General features: G+C 43.1%; 1 protein-coding gene and 1 long non-coding RNA gene across 3 annotated transcripts; one reads left to right on the top strand and one right to left on the bottom strand.

Moving 5' to 3' along the window:
- Nucleotides 1-1,165: 1,165 nt before the first annotated feature.
- Nucleotides 1,166-12,236, bottom strand: LOC310700335 (uncharacterized protein). Of its 2 annotated transcripts, none has more exons than XM_083489634.1 (9): nucleotides 12,029-12,236; nucleotides 11,669-11,779; nucleotides 10,566-10,709; nucleotides 9,671-9,780; nucleotides 8,059-8,112; nucleotides 6,839-6,922; nucleotides 5,769-5,862; nucleotides 4,781-4,851; nucleotides 1,166-2,967 (listed from the first exon to the last, which is right to left on the bottom strand). In XM_083489634.1, exons 3-9 carry the CDS (start codon nucleotides 10,637-10,639, stop codon nucleotides 1,370-1,372), a joined length of 2,085 nt encoding a protein of 694 aa, XP_083345760.1. In that variant the 5' UTR covers nucleotides 10,640-10,709; nucleotides 11,669-11,779; nucleotides 12,029-12,236; the 3' UTR covers nucleotides 1,166-1,369. The 2 variants fall into 2 exon arrangements, with proteins under 2 accessions (XP_083345760.1, XP_083345759.1); XM_083489633.1 differs by having other exon boundaries at nucleotides 10,566-10,667.
- A 27-nt stretch (nucleotides 12,237-12,263) lies between these two features.
- LOC310701291 lies at nucleotides 12,264-15,711 on the top strand. Its single transcript, XR_014522977.1, has 2 exons — nucleotides 12,264-12,353; nucleotides 14,953-15,711. It is a non-coding gene; the product is annotated as an uncharacterized lncRNA (long non-coding RNA).
- Nucleotides 15,712-16,989: the final 1,278 nt, after the last annotated feature.

Genomic DNA, 16,989 nt, shown 5'->3' with positions numbered 1-16,989 from the left:
TCACATTTGCCTAACACAAATGTCACAGAGAAATTGTTACAATGGCTACCTTTGTATATTTCCCCTGAGATGCTAATATTGCATCAGGTAAAGGCTGTACTGAGATGTGGGGTTTATTGTGTTAGTTTTACTGGTTATAATGCTAGCACTGCTGTCTCATGTGTTGCTGAAAGCCATGGAGCATTGTGGGGCCCAGAGAAAGCAAAGAAGGGCAGGTAAGGGAGAAGAAAATTACAGAGAGTCAAAAGGGATGAAGCAATGGAAGGGAAGAAACCATTTACAAGCAATCCGTTCTGGCCTATGTTAATGGAGAGAGAGAGAGAGAGAGAGAGAGAGAGAGAGAGAGAGAGAGAGAGATTTGGTTCTTCCTTTGCCCACTTTCTTTATTTCTTTTTCTTCCTCCACCACCTTTCTTCTTTCATGGAACCCAACAAAGGCAGCGTACATGCACACTTTGGGCTCTGCCTAATACAAATGTAGCAGAGAAATTGTTGCAGTGGCTCCCTTTGACGATGGTCCAGCCCACTGGCTGCATGTAGCCTCCAATGGATTATCCCTGAGGGAACACGGCCCTCAACATAATTAATAGCACTACTAGTAGTAGTACTTATATGCTGCCCATCTGACTGGGTTGCCCCAGCCACTCTGGGCGGCTTCCAGCAAAATATAAAAACACAATAAAACATCAAACATTAAAAAAACTTCCCTATAGAGGACTGCCTTCAGACGTATTCTAAAAGTCATATAGTTGTTTATCTTTTTGACATCTGGTGAGATGGCATTCCACAGGGCGGGCACTGCTACTGAGAAGGCCCTGTGCCTTCTCAGTGAGGGATCCACTGAGCTGGACTTCAGCCCACTTTATGGGTTAGGGCTGGAAATGCTGTGTGTTTCCTCCATGGTTAAGAAAGCCTAGGCAATATCAGGTCCCAAATTGCAATTTGCAAGGCCCTTCTGTGTGTACTTGCCTATCCTGTAATCTACAAACATAGATGGAAACACACTGGTGAATTAAAAGTGAGCAGATGCTCAGCAAGCCCAAATCTATCCTGATTATGGGGGAAATCAGGTTCATGTGGAATGTAGAAATCTAGAGCTAGCTCAGCATCTCCTGAATATATACAGCATCCTGTTTCTTACCGAATAATAAGCACATACCAAGAAATTGTGAGAGTTACATTACTGCCTTTATTGAAAAACACACCTCCCTTACCGACCACAATCTCTGGAAACTCTCCTTCCTGTTGCAGCCCAGCAAATGTGGGGTCCTGCACTGCCTGGTGTGAACACAGAAGTCAGAGGTGATCACAAATCAGTGAGCAAGACGGTGAGCTTAAATGTGAGCCAGCTAGCTTGAACATATACCTGGTCAGTGAGTCACATTTGGGAACTGATTCGCTCCAAGTTTCTGGCCTTCAATACTTGGAAGCTGTGTACCAGACTGAGGGAGTTTAGTCAGTCTCCTTCTCCGTTGGTCATTCATGCTGATGAACTGGGTCGTTTCAGATACGTACTGATGCTTTTCACTCTGGACTTCAGATAAGAGGTGACATTGTGCTGTTCTTCTGAGCAGTCTGTGTTTCGTTGGGAGAGAAATGTCACCCCCCAGGAGAGCTGATAGAGGTCCCTTTTTCCGACCTTGCAGTGCACCCTTAGAATCTGCCTGTGTCTGCTTCCCCTCAGGAGGCACCTCCCTGCTTCCATTGGCTGAGCCATTCCCCTCAGGCTCTCCTAAACTGCATCCTTCAACTGAGTCGTTCCTCTCAGGCTTTCCTTTACCGGGTTCTTTAGCTAAGTCATTCCCCTCAGGCTGTTCTTCATCGAGTCCTTTAGATGAGCTGCTCCCCGCAGGCTCTGCCTTACTTTGTCCATCAGGCACCCTATTCTTCCCTGCCCGGGACTTGCTCCTACCACCGTGCGATGACCTCCTTCCAGCTTGAGACCTGCTCCTCTTGCCATACGGCTTTCTTACCCGAATCTGGGGCTCTTTCCTTTTCAGCGGCAGCACTTTGCCACAAGAGGAAGTCAGATGTGTTTGAGGAGCCACTTTAGTATCAGCACAAGCCTTTCCCTTCATACCATTGAATTCTGTTCCCTTCCCAGGCTCAGACTCTAAAGTAAGCCTGTGCTTCTCACCTTTGGACTCCAGCTTGTCATCCTTCAGCTCATTCTTTCTGAACAGCTTTTCGCTTTTCACAGCACGTGGGTTGCTTCTTTCTGCCAGTTGCTTCTGTTTCCCAGCATGAGTCTCCCTATTCCCAGCCTGAGGGTTATGTTCAGAAACCACCTTGTGCTTCATAGCTGATTCATTATACACAGGGTCTGGTTTCTTATGACTGAGGGACCCCTTATCTGGCCTGGGCTGCCCCTCGTCCTGCCTAGGCTGCTCTTTTTTCCTTGTGGCATGCCCCTTGTCCTGATCCGCATGTCCCTCCCCCAGCCTAACAACTCCTGGGTTGTTCTTATCTGATGGGGGATGCCCCTCGTCCACTCTCTGTTGCCTCTTGTTTGCCTTGAGATGCCCTTCGTCTGGTCCAGAATTCTCACCTGGCTTGGGAAACACAAAATACCCTTTATCTGACTTGGAGTGTTCCACTTCTGGGCGAGATAGTCCCTTATTAGTCTTATGTCCCTCTTTCAGATCACATTTCCCTTCCCCTGGCCTAGGACAACCCCTGTCTGACCTGAGATGTTCCTCACTAGCCTTTGGACCCCGTGCTGCTTTTGCCCAGCGATGACCAGCATTAGCCCCAGAAAAGCACTTGTCTTTCTCATGTTGCTTTCCTTCAGCCCAGTCTCGACACTCTTCTGCCCAGTCTCGCCATTGGCTTGCCCAGCGCCGCCAGTCTTCTGCCCACCGACGCCTTTCACATGTCCAAAACCGATTCTTTTCTGGATAATAGTAGCCCCTGTCCAACCTGTAATCCCAGTTGTTTGCGTTAATTTCTCTATCGTAAACAGGTATGCCTGCAAGAGCCAGAATATATTGGTCAACTGGAGGTCTGTTCCAGTGATGGAGCTACAGAAATAAGCCTAGGATCTGCATTTACACACTCTTTCCATGTCCAGCATGATTAAAAATTATCACACGATTTCAGGGCATGGTTTATGTTTCTCCCATAGAATGAAATTTGTAGAGCATGTAAACATCCAGAATTATTATGACTCGCTGACAATAATGTTAACTATTCTGTTGCATTCTGTTGCATTCAGGCTTAGTCATGCTTAGAGTAGACCGACAGAAATCAATGCAACTTGATAGTCACAATCAATGAGATTTCTGTGGGTCTGCTCTAAGCATGACTAAGTCTAGATTCAATCCTTTTTGTCACCCTTATATCCTATTTGCACTAAGGGTATGCTGAATTCAGCCACAAATGTTCTCTCTCAGTCCCTATGGTCCCCATAAGTCCCTATGTTGACTGAGGCATACAGCAAGGGATCTTGAATATCCCACCATCTACCAGATGGCCCACCAGAATTTGGTCAGTGGTCTGCATTTGGTGGCTTTAGTAGGAACACCAATTGTACTCACACAAAGGAAATACCCAAGAAAAAGAGTAAACAGACTGGGTTGTATTCAATGCTGTGTAAGCAAAATTCCATTCATGCAACAGGACTTTCCAGAGATTCTGTGGGGCAAATTGTAAGGGTGTGTAAAAGCTATACAGGGGAGGAAGTTCCTTTGTGCCAAGCAGAAGTCTGTTATGTGAATGGAACAGAGGCACTGCATGCCACTCATTATCATGTCCCAAGGAAGCTAGGATAATAATGCACCACACACATTCAACAGGGGGGAGAGAAGCAGACATTGAAGGAGATATAAGACAGGTAATGGAGAACAGTGCCTGAATTGACTAAGGTGCATAATTTTGCCAAGTAAATGAGAACAAGACTAGAATAAACCAGAGAGGGTTCATTTTTTGCACCCAGCATCCCCTGGTTTATGCTGGTTGTGCTGGTTATAATTCTTTTATCTGCTGTGTCTTGTGCTGCTTTGGGGATAGCATTGCTGGGCTTTTATTTTTTGGTTTTTAGGTTTAGGTGTTTTGTTTTGTTTTGTTTTGTTTTGTTTTGTTCTGTTTTTGTAAACAGGACTTTGTATTTTATTGTCTTTGTTAAGTGCCCAGAGGACTTGGTCAGATGGGCAATATATAAATGCTGCTATCATCATCATCATGACCTAATGGGTTTTATTCAGTGTTAGTCATACTCAGAGTAGACACATTGAAATTACTGAAAATGCATAACTTAGGCTCATTAATTTGAATAGGTCTACTCTACATAGAACTTTGTTGGCAATAGCTGGATGTTACCCTCTTCCCCCTGCCTGCCATTCCAGGCATTAATATATTGTGAATATTGTAGATTCCCTAGATTACACCAATACAACATATGCTAATCAATAAAATTGTTCTGTCTTTTCCATTGTTTATTCCAGATTTGAGTGTATTTGGCATATATCCTGCACCTTTATTCATTCATTCATTTGTTTGCTTGCAGAGCTAATCATCCTTACCTATAATTCACAGGACAAAGAACATGTTTTCTTATTGGGTTGTTGTTTTGTTTTTTGTTTGCCTAATGAGCTGTGGAGAATAAGGTGGTTTTCAAACAAAAGGAAACAAAAAACCCTCTGAGTCAGAATTTTCTGGGTGTCTCAATTTTCAAGAGGGAAAGCATGCTTTCTGAAAGCCAGGCTCCTCGGAGGTGTCCTATACACACTGAGGTAAGCATTTAACACCTGTCACAAGGCATAATACAGCCCACTCAAATTTACCATTAACATGGATAGATACCGTCTTCCCGTCCTCTTCAACTTCCAAGTACTTGCTTTCATTCTCGAGATGTCTGAAGGGGAGAAATGTCACATAGTTACCTGACCAAACAAGGGACAGATGCTTTAGGAATAAGAGAAGCCTCCATATTATAGCCTCCTTGTTCAAACACTCATTTGGATAGATCCTTATGTGCATGTGAGAACTTTATTTGCTCCTACAGTGGTACCTCGGGTTAAAAACTTAATTCGTTCTGGAGGTCTGTTCTTAACCTGAAACTGTTCTTAACCTCAAGCACCACTTTAGCTAATGGGGCCTCCTGCTGCCGCTGCGCAGCCACTGCACAATTTCTGTTCTCATCCTGAAGCAAAGTTCTTAACCCGAGGTAATATTTCGGGGCTAGCGGAGTCTGTAACCTGAAGCGTATGCAACCTGAAGCGTATGTAACCTGAGGTACCACTGTATATGTGTGTAGGAATCTGCCCATCAAATCACTGTTGTCTCAAATATTCATCTAATAAAAGTTTCCTCACAAATTCTGTAAGGCAGACATATGACTGTTAAACTCACTCACATACCTCTTTCCTCTAAAGACGTACAGATACCCTCTCACATCCTGTACACCTGAGAGAGTCAGACACATTACTTGCTTGCTACCCTAAGGACTCCAAGCAACATACAAAGTATAAACACAGATACGTTACATTATCATGGACCCAAGAGTTAAGAACATAAAACAAGCCTGCTGGATCAGGCCAATGGCCCATCTTGTCCAGCATCCTGTTCTCACAGTGGTCAAACAAATGTCCATGGGAAGCCTGCAAGCTGGACATGAGTGCACACCTGTAATTCCCAGCAACTGGTGTTTCAGAGGCATTTTGCTTTTGGACATGCTTGCACATTGCAAACACACAGAGTAATGCAGCCAGGAGAACCAAGACTTAAGGAGAAGATTCCTACAAATATGTTCCCTCCCCTCCCCCCCCTTACCTTTTGGTTGTGATTTTTTTGCCATTCATGAAGGCAGTCACGATGGAAAAGTGATGGAACCTTTTAGGAGCGCTGAAGAAGGATACAGAAAAATCTGAAACACACAGGTTGCCACATACTCATTATGAAGTGCATCCAGGCCACAAATTACACACACACACAAAACAAGCACACTGTAATTCATCTTTCATCCTCTCTTGTAAGATGCTCTGGTCAGGGGTAGCTAACTCAGTGCCCTCCAGAAGTTGCTCTAATCATAGCAATGCTGCCTGGGTGTGAGGCAGGTTTGATTCCCAAAACATCAGGAGGTTATCATATTGGCTACACTTGCTCTTGTCAATTACCTCAACGATACTAGTTATAAGATTGAAAAGGACCTCTGGAGCTATTGAACTTGCTCCCTAAGGATCAAATCACCTCCACAGCAGCTTCCGCCCCAGCAGACTTTTACATCAGCTTTAGTGATTTTTCTGATAACACTGGCAATGGGAGGAAGGGTTGCTGGTAACAACAGCAGAAGTCTTATGCTGCTGTTTAGTCACCATTTTGGCACAAAGCACCAGAAGGACAAGTGGGACTGAAATATTGGAACCAGAAATAGGCTGAGGGACAGAGAGAAAGAGAGAGAGATGATGATGATCAACACACCCTTCCAAATAATCTTTTCCTTAGGCATTGCTCTTCTGCTCTCTTTCTACAGCATAGCTTTATGCCTGGCCTGTATGTATTCTCAGTTTGGTTAAATCCTTAAAACCTGGCTATTTATTTCTCTTTCTGTCAGAATACTGTGCCACAAACAGAAGCCTCACCACAGGTATGTAATATAGGTACCTGCAGTGCTATTTTTCTAGAAAAAGAAGTGCCGGAACTCACCATGATAGCCTCCCTTGTTCTCTTATCATGGTAATGGAGCCCACCTGAGACATGCCAGAACTGAGTTCCAGCGAGTTCCGCTAAGTTCCGGCTGGAGAAAAGCCCTGGGTACTTGAATTAGCAGTTCTAAGCCAACAGCTGTGGCAACCAACAGACTTCACAGCAGAGCAGTTTTCCAGAAAGGATGTAAAGATTACCTGAAGAAGAACGTTGTTTTGTGAAGAATATTTTGATGCCATCGTGATCAAACACAGACAGGTGCTTCTCATCCTCAGATCTCTCTAAGGAGAGAGAAAGGGAAACAATTCCAAATGCTGTGCTGTTTGAAAGGGATATGTAAATAGCATGGTTTTGAAAAATAAAAATTTGTTGTTGCATCTTCTCCTTACAGGATGTATGGGAGGATTAAGGAAAGGAGGCAAAAGAATCTTTCCTTGGAGGCAGAACTAGTTATTTGCTCCAAGTTGCTTTCCAATCTACCAGGCTGCAGCAGTCATGGAACCCCTAGATACAGTCAACCTACATGTATTATAGTAGCTATTTTCAACCGGTGGCATGCTTCTTTGTGCGTAAGGAAACAGAATTAGATTCTGGATCTCTTTAAACACATATGGGTGAAGAAGACTTTTGAAAACCATTCATAGCTCTTGAGGTATGTATAAAATAGGGGTGGGGAACATTTTGGGCTCTGCAGGTGGTGAGATGATCTATCTGGCAGTCACAACACCACTATGGCATCACATGTTTGACAGGTGGGTTGCTCCACACACCCACTGAAATCCTTTGTGGTCCCCACAATCCTGTCTGAGCACAGGATTGGGCTGAATGCTCTTTGCAGCAGTTTCTCCCACCCTTTTAAAGATTGCTGGAGCAATCTTTATAAAAAGTGGGTGAAACAGCTGCAAAGAGTATTCAGTTGCTTTCCTGAGCCCAGTGCTAAACAGAACCATTAATGTCCTGTTAGGAACGGGAGGGAGAAATTTGTTTGCTTAGCATTTTAATGCAAACCTACCCGATTCACATATCCAATACACAAAACAAAACACAGGTGTCTTTCAAAAGTCAGACCTCTCCGAATTTTGCAACACCATTTTCCGGCAAAATAAGTGTACAAAAAAGTGTACAAAATCATGTTCCAAAATGCATCATGCTAGAGGAAATTGCTTGAAAAACTGGATAGAGTGGATGCCATGTCACATGCAGAAATCATGCACTTTAGGAAAAATGAACACTAAAATATGTGGGCTTCAAGAAAAAAATGCAAACTGATGTGGAAATGTGGTGAAAGGCTGGAAAAATATGAATCCAAGAGGAACTGAAGCCGGCAGGTTGGTAAGTCCCACTAAGCCTTAGAGATGTTACTAGGCTTAATCAGAGGTTGGGACAAGGCCCTTGACCTCTTCTCTGGACTACTCACTTGTTTCCTTGAAAGTCTCTGTGCTGCTCCCATCATACTGGTTACGCGTGCTTCCTGGAATAGAAGTAAAAGTGGAAGGAAATTTCAAGCTGCCTCTTCATCTCTAGCTTTGAGTTTTTCAATTTTATTGCTGCTGTTCTGCATCATGTTAAAGAGACCAAGAAGTCCCTGGTTCAAGCCACATCACAGCCATAAATCCAGCTCAGTGACTATTAGACAAGCCGCTGTCTCTGGACCTCAGTTCTCTCCATTTCTATGCAACCCTTCATCCGAGGCTCACAGGGCAGTTTACATTACAAAAATACATAACATAGTAAGAAACAAAAACAGTTTAAAAGGCCATAACTGGGGAATTAAACAAAGACCTGGGAGAAGAGGAATGTTTTTGCCTGTTGCCAAAAGATACGATGAAGGCACCCGGTGAGCCTCCCTGGGGGAAGCATGGCTGGGAAGTGTATGTGAAGAATGTAATATCAGTTTGACAGTGGGGAGATGCACAGCGCATGATGGGGTGTGGTATCTTTTCCAACTGCTGGGCCAGAACATGACTTCCAGTTCCACCTCCAGGCCACTTTGACAGGTGGGCAGAGCCGTCCAATTGTTAATTGTCTTATTATGATGGCAGGTGACAACTTCAGAGGGGCCTGCTGTTAGTGCTGATCAACTAATTTATATTGACAGTGAGCCCCACATTAGCCTTTTGCAGGCATGGTTTGGATGCAAACCATGCCTGCATAAGGATATTGTTTCTCTGCAGCTCTATGCAAAGCTGGTCTACAAAATAAAAATGCCCAGTTACAAGTGCAGTTTGACTCCAAACCACACCAGCTTCAAAAGGCCTTGCTGTTAGTGAGCTCCGCTTGCCAAGGAACAATCAAGAGTGTGCTTAAAACTCCTTATTGTTTCTTTGCAACCACGTCTTTACGTGCCCCACACCTGATGTTCCAAATGATGTCGAGTGCAGAGCAGGTGGGTGTTGTTTGGGGAAAACAGCTGTGCAGCCCAAATTGAGACTCCTGCTGAGTCTAATTTGACCCACAGTCCAAACTGTATTATTATGCTTATTATATCTTACTAGGAATTGGAGATAAAGAAGGACAGAATGGTGGCAGATCCATATTTCTTGTATAGTTTAGCTCCAATCATAGTTAGTTTCTCCATATTCAAGCCTTTTTTTAGAAAAAAAAATCATTCTGTCAGCAAGGTAGAAGGTTGAACTTCCATCCTTCCAAAGATAATTGTAAATGGAGATTAGATTAAGCAGCTTAAACTGAAGTGCAAGAAAACAAAGGTCAAATGTGGGAATGGTCTTGTATGTGCATTGAAGGATTGGAAGAAAATATGTTAACATTTCCAACTGTGCAAACAAAAAGATGAATGAAGGAAGTTTGGAATTACTTATGCAACCTTATGTCGCTGCCTAAAGAATGGAGTGTTACTATTTTTATTTGTTCATTTATTTGCATTCTAGAGCAGCTGACAAAGTTTAATCCATGTTCATTATGTTTTTATTTGGGATTAATCAGTCAAAAATAAATTAGCTGTTGTGACTCTGAATGTTCTATTGGAGAGAGGAAGAAAAGGAGCACTGAAAAGAAACTGGGTGACTTACTGTCTGAAAGGACTTTGTAGGCTTCCACAACCTCCTTGAACTTCTGTTCAGCTTCTGCCCTGTTATCTGGATTTTTATCTGGGTGCCACCTGAGCACTTTACTCCTGTACCTGCACAGTTCACAAGATGCAACAAACATTAGTGGCTAGCCATCCTAGAACTATCCACCTATGCTATCCACCATGATGATGGTGAGAACCACCCAAATAGGCTAGTGACCATCTTCCAGTACCATTATTCTGGACAGTTTCTCAGACCATGACTTATCACGGTGATAATGAGGCAATAGCTTGCAACTGAATTTCTGCCTCAATTGTCCACAGAGGAAGCCAAGTTAACAACATAGGAACCTGCCTTATACTGAGTCAGATCATTGGTCCATCTGGCTCAGTATTTATCTACAGAAACTCTTGAGGGTTTCAGACTGAGTTCTTGCCCAGCCCCACCTGGAGATGCCAGGAATTAAACATGGGGCCTTCTAAATGCAAGGCAGGTGCTCTGCTTCTGAACTATGGCACCTTTCCTGATACAGTTGTACCTCGGGTTACCGGTAAGTACTTAATTCATTCCGGAGGTCCGTTCTTAACCTGAAACTGTTCTTAACCTGAAGCACCACTTTAGCTAATGGGGCCTCCTGCTGTTACACCGCCAGAGCACAATTTCTGTTCTCATCCTGAAGCAAAGTACTTAACCTGAAGCATTATTTCTGGGTTAGCAGAGTCTGTAACCTGAAGCGTATGTAACCTGAAGCGTATGTAACCCGAGGTACCACTGTATTAAGTCACTTACTAATATCAAGCCCTGCTGGTAAATGTTAACAGAGAAGCAACATCAGGAAAGGTTCAGATTATAGGGTTGTAGGAAAAGGGGCACTCCAAGGAAAGATTTCTCTTACGCTCTTTTAATATCACTCATAGAGGCACTTTGGGGAACATCCAGGATTTTGTAGTAGTCCACCATGATGTCCATCCATCCAATGCAAAGGCCAGCTGGGAAGCTGAGGAAGAAGAGCAGCCAGATGTGAGGGTGATTTCTCTTTCTGAAAATACAATGGGAGTACAGTAGCCTTGGGTTGCCTTGAGGTAAGCAGTGGCAGAATGTTTTCAGGGGCAGAAGATCTCACATTCCAATTTGGTGTTGATGCCATGACTCCCAGTTCCACCAGCTCTCCCAGTTGCGCTTCCCCATCCTTCACGGATTGCGACTCCACACCACTGCACAACATGGCGTCATTATGCAGCCCCCAATCAGAGAGCAGCTCCCTCTCCCTTTTTAAAAAAAGTAACCAAGTTGATGTGTTTTGCTTTGAATGCATACGTCCATCTGTCTTTCAGTGCATTGAGTATGAGCTGTAAATATAGGTGCTCCTAAGACGTAATCACACTTTATCTGAAACATTGTGGGTGGGGGTTCTCACTCCACAATGAAACTCCTGCTACAGCCTCAAATCCCCACAAAAACAATGCCATATCCTGCAGGTAATCAACCATGTTTAATTAAGAAAAGAAATGTCAGCTAATCTGCAACTATCGCCTGCATATTAGGTTTAGTTGAATGTAATTCCAGATGAGCTTAATAGTGCTAATTCTTAAGTAAAGCATGCTTAAATTTATTATAAACTGTCCAGTTGATTCATTATGTTTACTATTTCATTTTCCTGGTCACATAATCTGTCCATCATAGCAAAATTCCAGGCCTAATTCCCTCTGCTTCTATCATTCACATAGCAAGAATGATGCTTAATTAGACTTCTTATTTCCTGTTGCTCCTGTCATGGGCTTCTTCCCACCCCCCTCACAACCTACAAAGAAGATCCAGAATGTAACATTTTATTTTTCACTTCTAAAGCTTTTATAATGAACCGTCATTTTTCTAAAGCTCAGCTCACAGCCATTCTGTTGACATAGTACAATATGTTCCTGTTTGTGGATTCCTTTCTTTCTTTAAAAAAAAGAAGAAGAAGAAATCTGACCTTTTAGCATTTTATATGTCACTTACTTTTTCTTCTCCCACTAGATGGTTGGTCTTGGATCAGTTATTGCTCTGTTATATCACTGAAGCCAATTCTTAAGTGATTTTTCTTGAGGTTCAGTTCATTCTTCTGCTTGCCTAACGAGTGATAAAAATTTACACCTATTGTAAAATTGTGAATAAAACGCTGATTGCAGAAAGTAAAGACAATCATGTGCTATAACATTAACTAGCTCCATCATGCTGCGTCACTGTTTAAGGGATTTGTCTCAGCATCAACAGAGTAGTCTTTTCAGTTTCTTGTTAAAGCCGATTACCATTGAAAAACAACAACATGTTTTTATTACATGGGTACCATTATCCATATAGTTTGACCATGGTCGTTACCTTTGCTGCCAAGAGTGATCAGTCTATTAATTCTTAAGCCAAATTGTTCTGCTGAGAGATGCGAGGGGTAGGGGTGGGAATCTCTTTCTCCAAAACCAAACCAATGTTTTTTAAAGTTATATTAGCTTGCTGGGTGTCAGAGGAGGGCACAGAAGTTGGAGGCAGTGGAGGTTATTGTTCTCCAACAGTCCGTGGAACGAAAGCTTCTGCTAAGGTAGGTCAGAATTCCACCTGAAGAACAAGAGAAGTGATGTCACACACAGGCATTGGAACCACACTCCTTCAAAACAATCCCTTGCAGGCAGTGTTCTAAGAGCAACAAAAGGTAGACCCATCTTCTCAACCTAATCTCTAATGTGCAAATCCAGGTATTCAGGGGCAGATGCAGCCCTGGCCTGGAAACTGCTCGCTACTAAACAACATGGGGGGGGGGTAGAGTAACTTGCAAGAGAGAATGGTCAAGTGGCAGTTTTCCCCTTCGGCCTGTTGCTTGTAGCAAACAGACATCAGTGCATCCCATCTAGGGGGCAACAGCTGGAGGAAGCTGGAAGGGAAATACACTGGGGGGGGGGTTAAACAACCCCTTGCCCCTTCATGGTACCCTCCTTGCTCTTGTTTTAAAGCTAGCCCAGCACTTGCCCAGCTAGCTTGATCCTTGCTGCCTTGACAGCATGGGATTATCCAGTTTGCCTTATCACTAGGTAAAAAAGGTAAAGGATCCCTGGATGGTTAAGTCCAGTCAAAGGCAACTATGGGGTTGCAGTGTTCATCTCGCTTCAGGCTGAAGGAGCCAGCGTTTGTCCACAGACAGCTTTCCGGGTCATGTGGCCAGCATGACTAAACTGCTTGTGGCACAATGGGACACCGTGACGGAAGCCTGAGTGCACGGAAACACCATTTACCTTCCCGCTGCAGTGGTACCTATTTATCTACTTGCGCTGGCATGCTTTCAAACTGCTAGGTTGTCAGGAGTTGGGACAGAGCAACAGGAGCTCACCCTGTTGCGGGGATTTGAACCGCCGACCTTCTGAGCGGCAAGCCCAAGAGGCTCAGTGGTTTAGATCACAGCGCCACCTGCATTCCCATTCTTATCACAAGGCCAGGCAGCAGTGAGGTAAACAACCTGCCAGCGGAAGTGCCAAACAGCTAAGGAGGGGTGTTGGTGAGATCTGTGGATCTGCAATTTCATAGGTGTGCTTCCGCAATCAAAGGCTGGTGGAAGCTAACAAATGGAGCACCATACACCGAAAAGATTTAAAAAGGCAAGTGCAATTGATTTATGATGAGAAGATCAGGAGAGATAAATATTGCTGTAGAGCTCATCAGGGAGATTATTAGATTGGGAGAAGATAGCAGCCCACACAGTGCTGAGATATAAATACCCAAGGAGGGAACAGAATTATCTTGCAAAGTGAAGGAGTGTAAACAAAATGCAAAGGGCAGAATGGAAAAAGAAAGATCCACAGTCCTGGATTTGAAATCATAACAGCTCTGTCAGGCTGCCCTATCGGCTAGCATGATTCACTGCCATTCTAATCGGCTGTGTTGTGGAAATGAGTTTGCCTCAGAAATGTCAGTCTTAAGGCTCTTTCTCACTATAAGGTATACAGAGGTACTTAATTTGAATGGTGAGCTCATTTTGCAGTCCCCACTTTTTGTGCAGATATATAACCTTTCCCAGACCAAGCACAGGGGAAACTGGCTTTGTGTGCTTACAACAGAAGCTAGGTGTGAATAAGGATGGGAGAGAATTTTGTTCAACTGGCATTTAAAAGCAAACCTCCCTGATTTGCACTTTCTGAAACAACACACAGCCACCCATTGATATCCCCGCTTTTCAAAATTTGGCAATTCAATTCTCCAGTCAAATATTGTGTACAAAAATGCACATACTGCAGTAAAACATACATTAAAAAATCATTTATCTATGCAAGGAACATACAGAAATGCATTATATTGGGGAAAATTGCTTTGCAAAAATGTGTATATCGTGGAAAATTGCATACAAACGTGTGTATAAAATGAGAAATGCACACTAAAATTGAAACTGAAATTGACAGGTGTACCCATCCCGACCCGCAGAGCATGTGCTGTCTTGATTGGAGAGGTTCATTCTTGGATGTCATGGGGCTGCAATCCTCAGCACGACACAGCATCCTAAACAGACCAGAATGTTCTTATCTGCCCCATTCCCTGTCATGGGCCTCATCTAGAATTACTACATTGATACAATTACTATAATATACGTGCATTTTTGTACGCATTACTAGGCTGGAGAACAGCATTGAAAAAATTTGGAGAAGTGTGAATGTCGAAGGATGGCTGTGTTCCAGTTCATGCATTGTTTCAGAAATTAAGTCAGTTCACCTTTAAATGCAAACTGAATTTAATTCCCACCACCACCACCACCACCATCCCTACCTGCACTGTTTCTCATGCAGAATTCAGCTTCATTGCTGAGTTAGCATTAGGATGAACAAGTCCATCTGTCTTCAGGCTCCCTAAAATGCTAAAGCAAAGAGAAAGAACTCTGGATTGGATCCAGGTTTTACGTTTTACAGTCCGATGGCATGATAAGGAAGTATCAATCCAATTCATCAGGCAGGAACAATGCATCTCTTTTCTTTGGGTGCATCAGATTTGGAAGGAGACTGGGCTTAAAAGGCAGGAGTTACTTCAGTGTAAGTTCTATGCAAGGAAAATGTTGCTCCTTAAATTCTTTGGGGTTGTTTTAGCTATACTTCTGCCTGTCCCTCAGCTACATGTAAAAGGGTCATGAGGAAAAACTCCTGGGGACAGAAAATGCAGGTGGTCTGTGGCATAATAATGGTGCCATTTTGAAGAGGACTTGCCTTGGAAAGGGGTATTTGGCAGTCTCACAGAAGCCGTGTTCTCATTTTGCAACGTGCCTCGTTTGCACCCAGCCTCCTTCAACTGCCCAGCAGAGAATGCCTGCCTCATGCATCATTTGACTGCTGATACAGTAACAGCCAAGAGAGGGTCAGTGACATTGGATCAATTGTGACAGTTCTTCTCATCCATGCAAGCAGGAATAAGACAGCAAGACCATATTCTTTCTTCGCTTCTCGTTCCTAGACGTACATTTGAACCAACAGGAATTAAGCATCCACAATTCTTAACCTTCTCGATCTGTCCCACACACGTACAAGTCACCTCCAGCAGAGCTATTAAGTTATTACATTGCCTTTTTATATGAACATCATTCCCTTTTTCAGAGAGAAGATAAGCTTTCAATTAACGGCAGATTTAAGCCAGCTTTATTGGGAGGGAGGCCTGCCTCATTTCCCACACAAGGAGGGAGAGAGCTTTCTTCCTTTCCTCTCTGTGCTGTGAAATAATGATGGAAAGGAACATCTCTGTCCATTATGAGAACAACTTTGATTAGATCAAGAGGGCTAACCTCCAATTCTGGCTTGTTAGAATGGATTTTCAGCTATGTAGGAAAGCAATGTGGGGTCCTGGGTTTTGTGGCATGCCTGGCCAATTTTAATGCAGAGATACGAGAATACTAAAAGTATTCCCGCACTGCTGTGGAAAAGTTAAACCTATCATGCAAGGGCACTGTGCAGATTTAATTACAGATTTTCCCCAGAAATCCATAGAAACTGTGATTAAATTCCTAATTGCTTTTGAAGAAGTGAATAAACAGTCAATAAGACTAAGAGAAGTTTCTGTCTTTTCTTCCTTCTGAAGAGATTTAGTGCATGCAGTAAGGGCCAAATATGATCACTGAGCAGCACCAGCCTTCTCACAGATTCAGCAACACCAGTAGTGGACAAGACATTGGTCTTGGACCAGGGAGACCTGAATTCAAATCCTCACCTAGCCAATGAAACTCTTTGAAAAAGCATCTCTCTATCAGCCCAACCTATCACACCACATTGATCTGAAGACAGAATGGGGATAACCTCTGACATCCTTGGTGTACAAATGTGATAAATACATTCTTAAGCCCTTAAATCCATTCTATGCAGCCTGAAGCATGAGACTACAAGTGGCCTATTGAATTAAGTACTAACTGAAGTGACAAAAAAACAAAGTGCTGATAAGACAAAATTAGACTGTTCTGCACAAAAGGTTTTTAAACGCAAGTAGAATGCCAATTCATTTGGTGCAGATCATGGAGGTTACAACATTGCCGTGGCTGTTCAGCTCTAAAACACATTATTATTATTATTATTATTATTATTATTATTATTATTATTATTATTAGAATTATATACCGCCCTATACCCGGAGGTCTCATCACAACCATTTTCATCCCAATAGGGAGGGGAAAGTGCTGGAGAGGAGGAGGATATAAATACATCTGGATATTCCAACATCAAGTTCAACAGAAAGTGATGTTTACAGACTGTACCTGCTTAGAAGTCAGAAAAAGAGCCAGTTCACATTACCATTTTCTTGCCTAGTCTTTTGAGAGGCAGCTCACCTGGGGGAAACATATGCAGAATATGATAGCAGTATAGCATTGTGGTGCTATAGCTATATTAGAAGACAGATGAAAAATAAAGAAGACAGATAGATATAAATATTAATTAGGTATGCTGCTATACTCGGTGCTTTTTTTTCTAAAAATAAAATAAAAATGTTTAGGGGTACTCTCAATTTGACTCAAGAAAATCACCATTTTCTAGTTCAAATCCGGGAAAATAAATACAGTAAATGGACAAAAGTACAAAGATTCACAAAATGTTTAGGGGTATACGTCCTCCTGCATCCCCCCAGAAAAAAAAGCACTGGCTATACCTAATTAATAGACATATTAAAAAATAAGTAAACAGGGTCCCAAGATGGCACCCATGAGAAAGCAGGGTTGGCATACCCATGAGGTAGGCTGAGGCAGCTGCCTCAGGTGGCAGAAACCTAAGAGGTGGGCCCCCACTGACACCTTGCCTGCTGCCCCTGCTAGTGGTGGAGAAGCAATGGCAGGAGCTTCC

The sequence above is a fragment of the Podarcis liolepis genome, assembly GCF_965112155.1.
Source record: "Podarcis liolepis genome assembly, chromosome: 1".
Classification (NCBI taxonomy): domain Eukaryota; kingdom Metazoa; phylum Chordata; class Lepidosauria; order Squamata; family Lacertidae; genus Podarcis; species Podarcis liolepis.
The sequence above is the reverse complement of the archived record's forward strand: the minus strand, read 5'-3'. Positions and strand labels throughout refer to the sequence as shown.

Bases quoted from the DNA above. Each gene is read 5' to 3' on its own strand.
- LOC310700335 (XM_083489634.1), bottom strand. From the start codon at position 10,639: ATGGACATCATGGTGGACTACTACAAAATCCTGGATGTTCCCCAAAGT. The intron at 9,781-10,565 runs GTAAGAGAAATC...TGAACTGTGCAG, and splicing joins ATGAGTGATATTAAAAGAGC to GTACAGGAGTAAAGTGCTCA. The intron at 5,863-6,838 runs GTAATCTTTACA...TGTGTGTTTCAG, and splicing joins AAAACAACGTTCTTCTTCAG to ATTTTTCTGTATCCTTCTTC.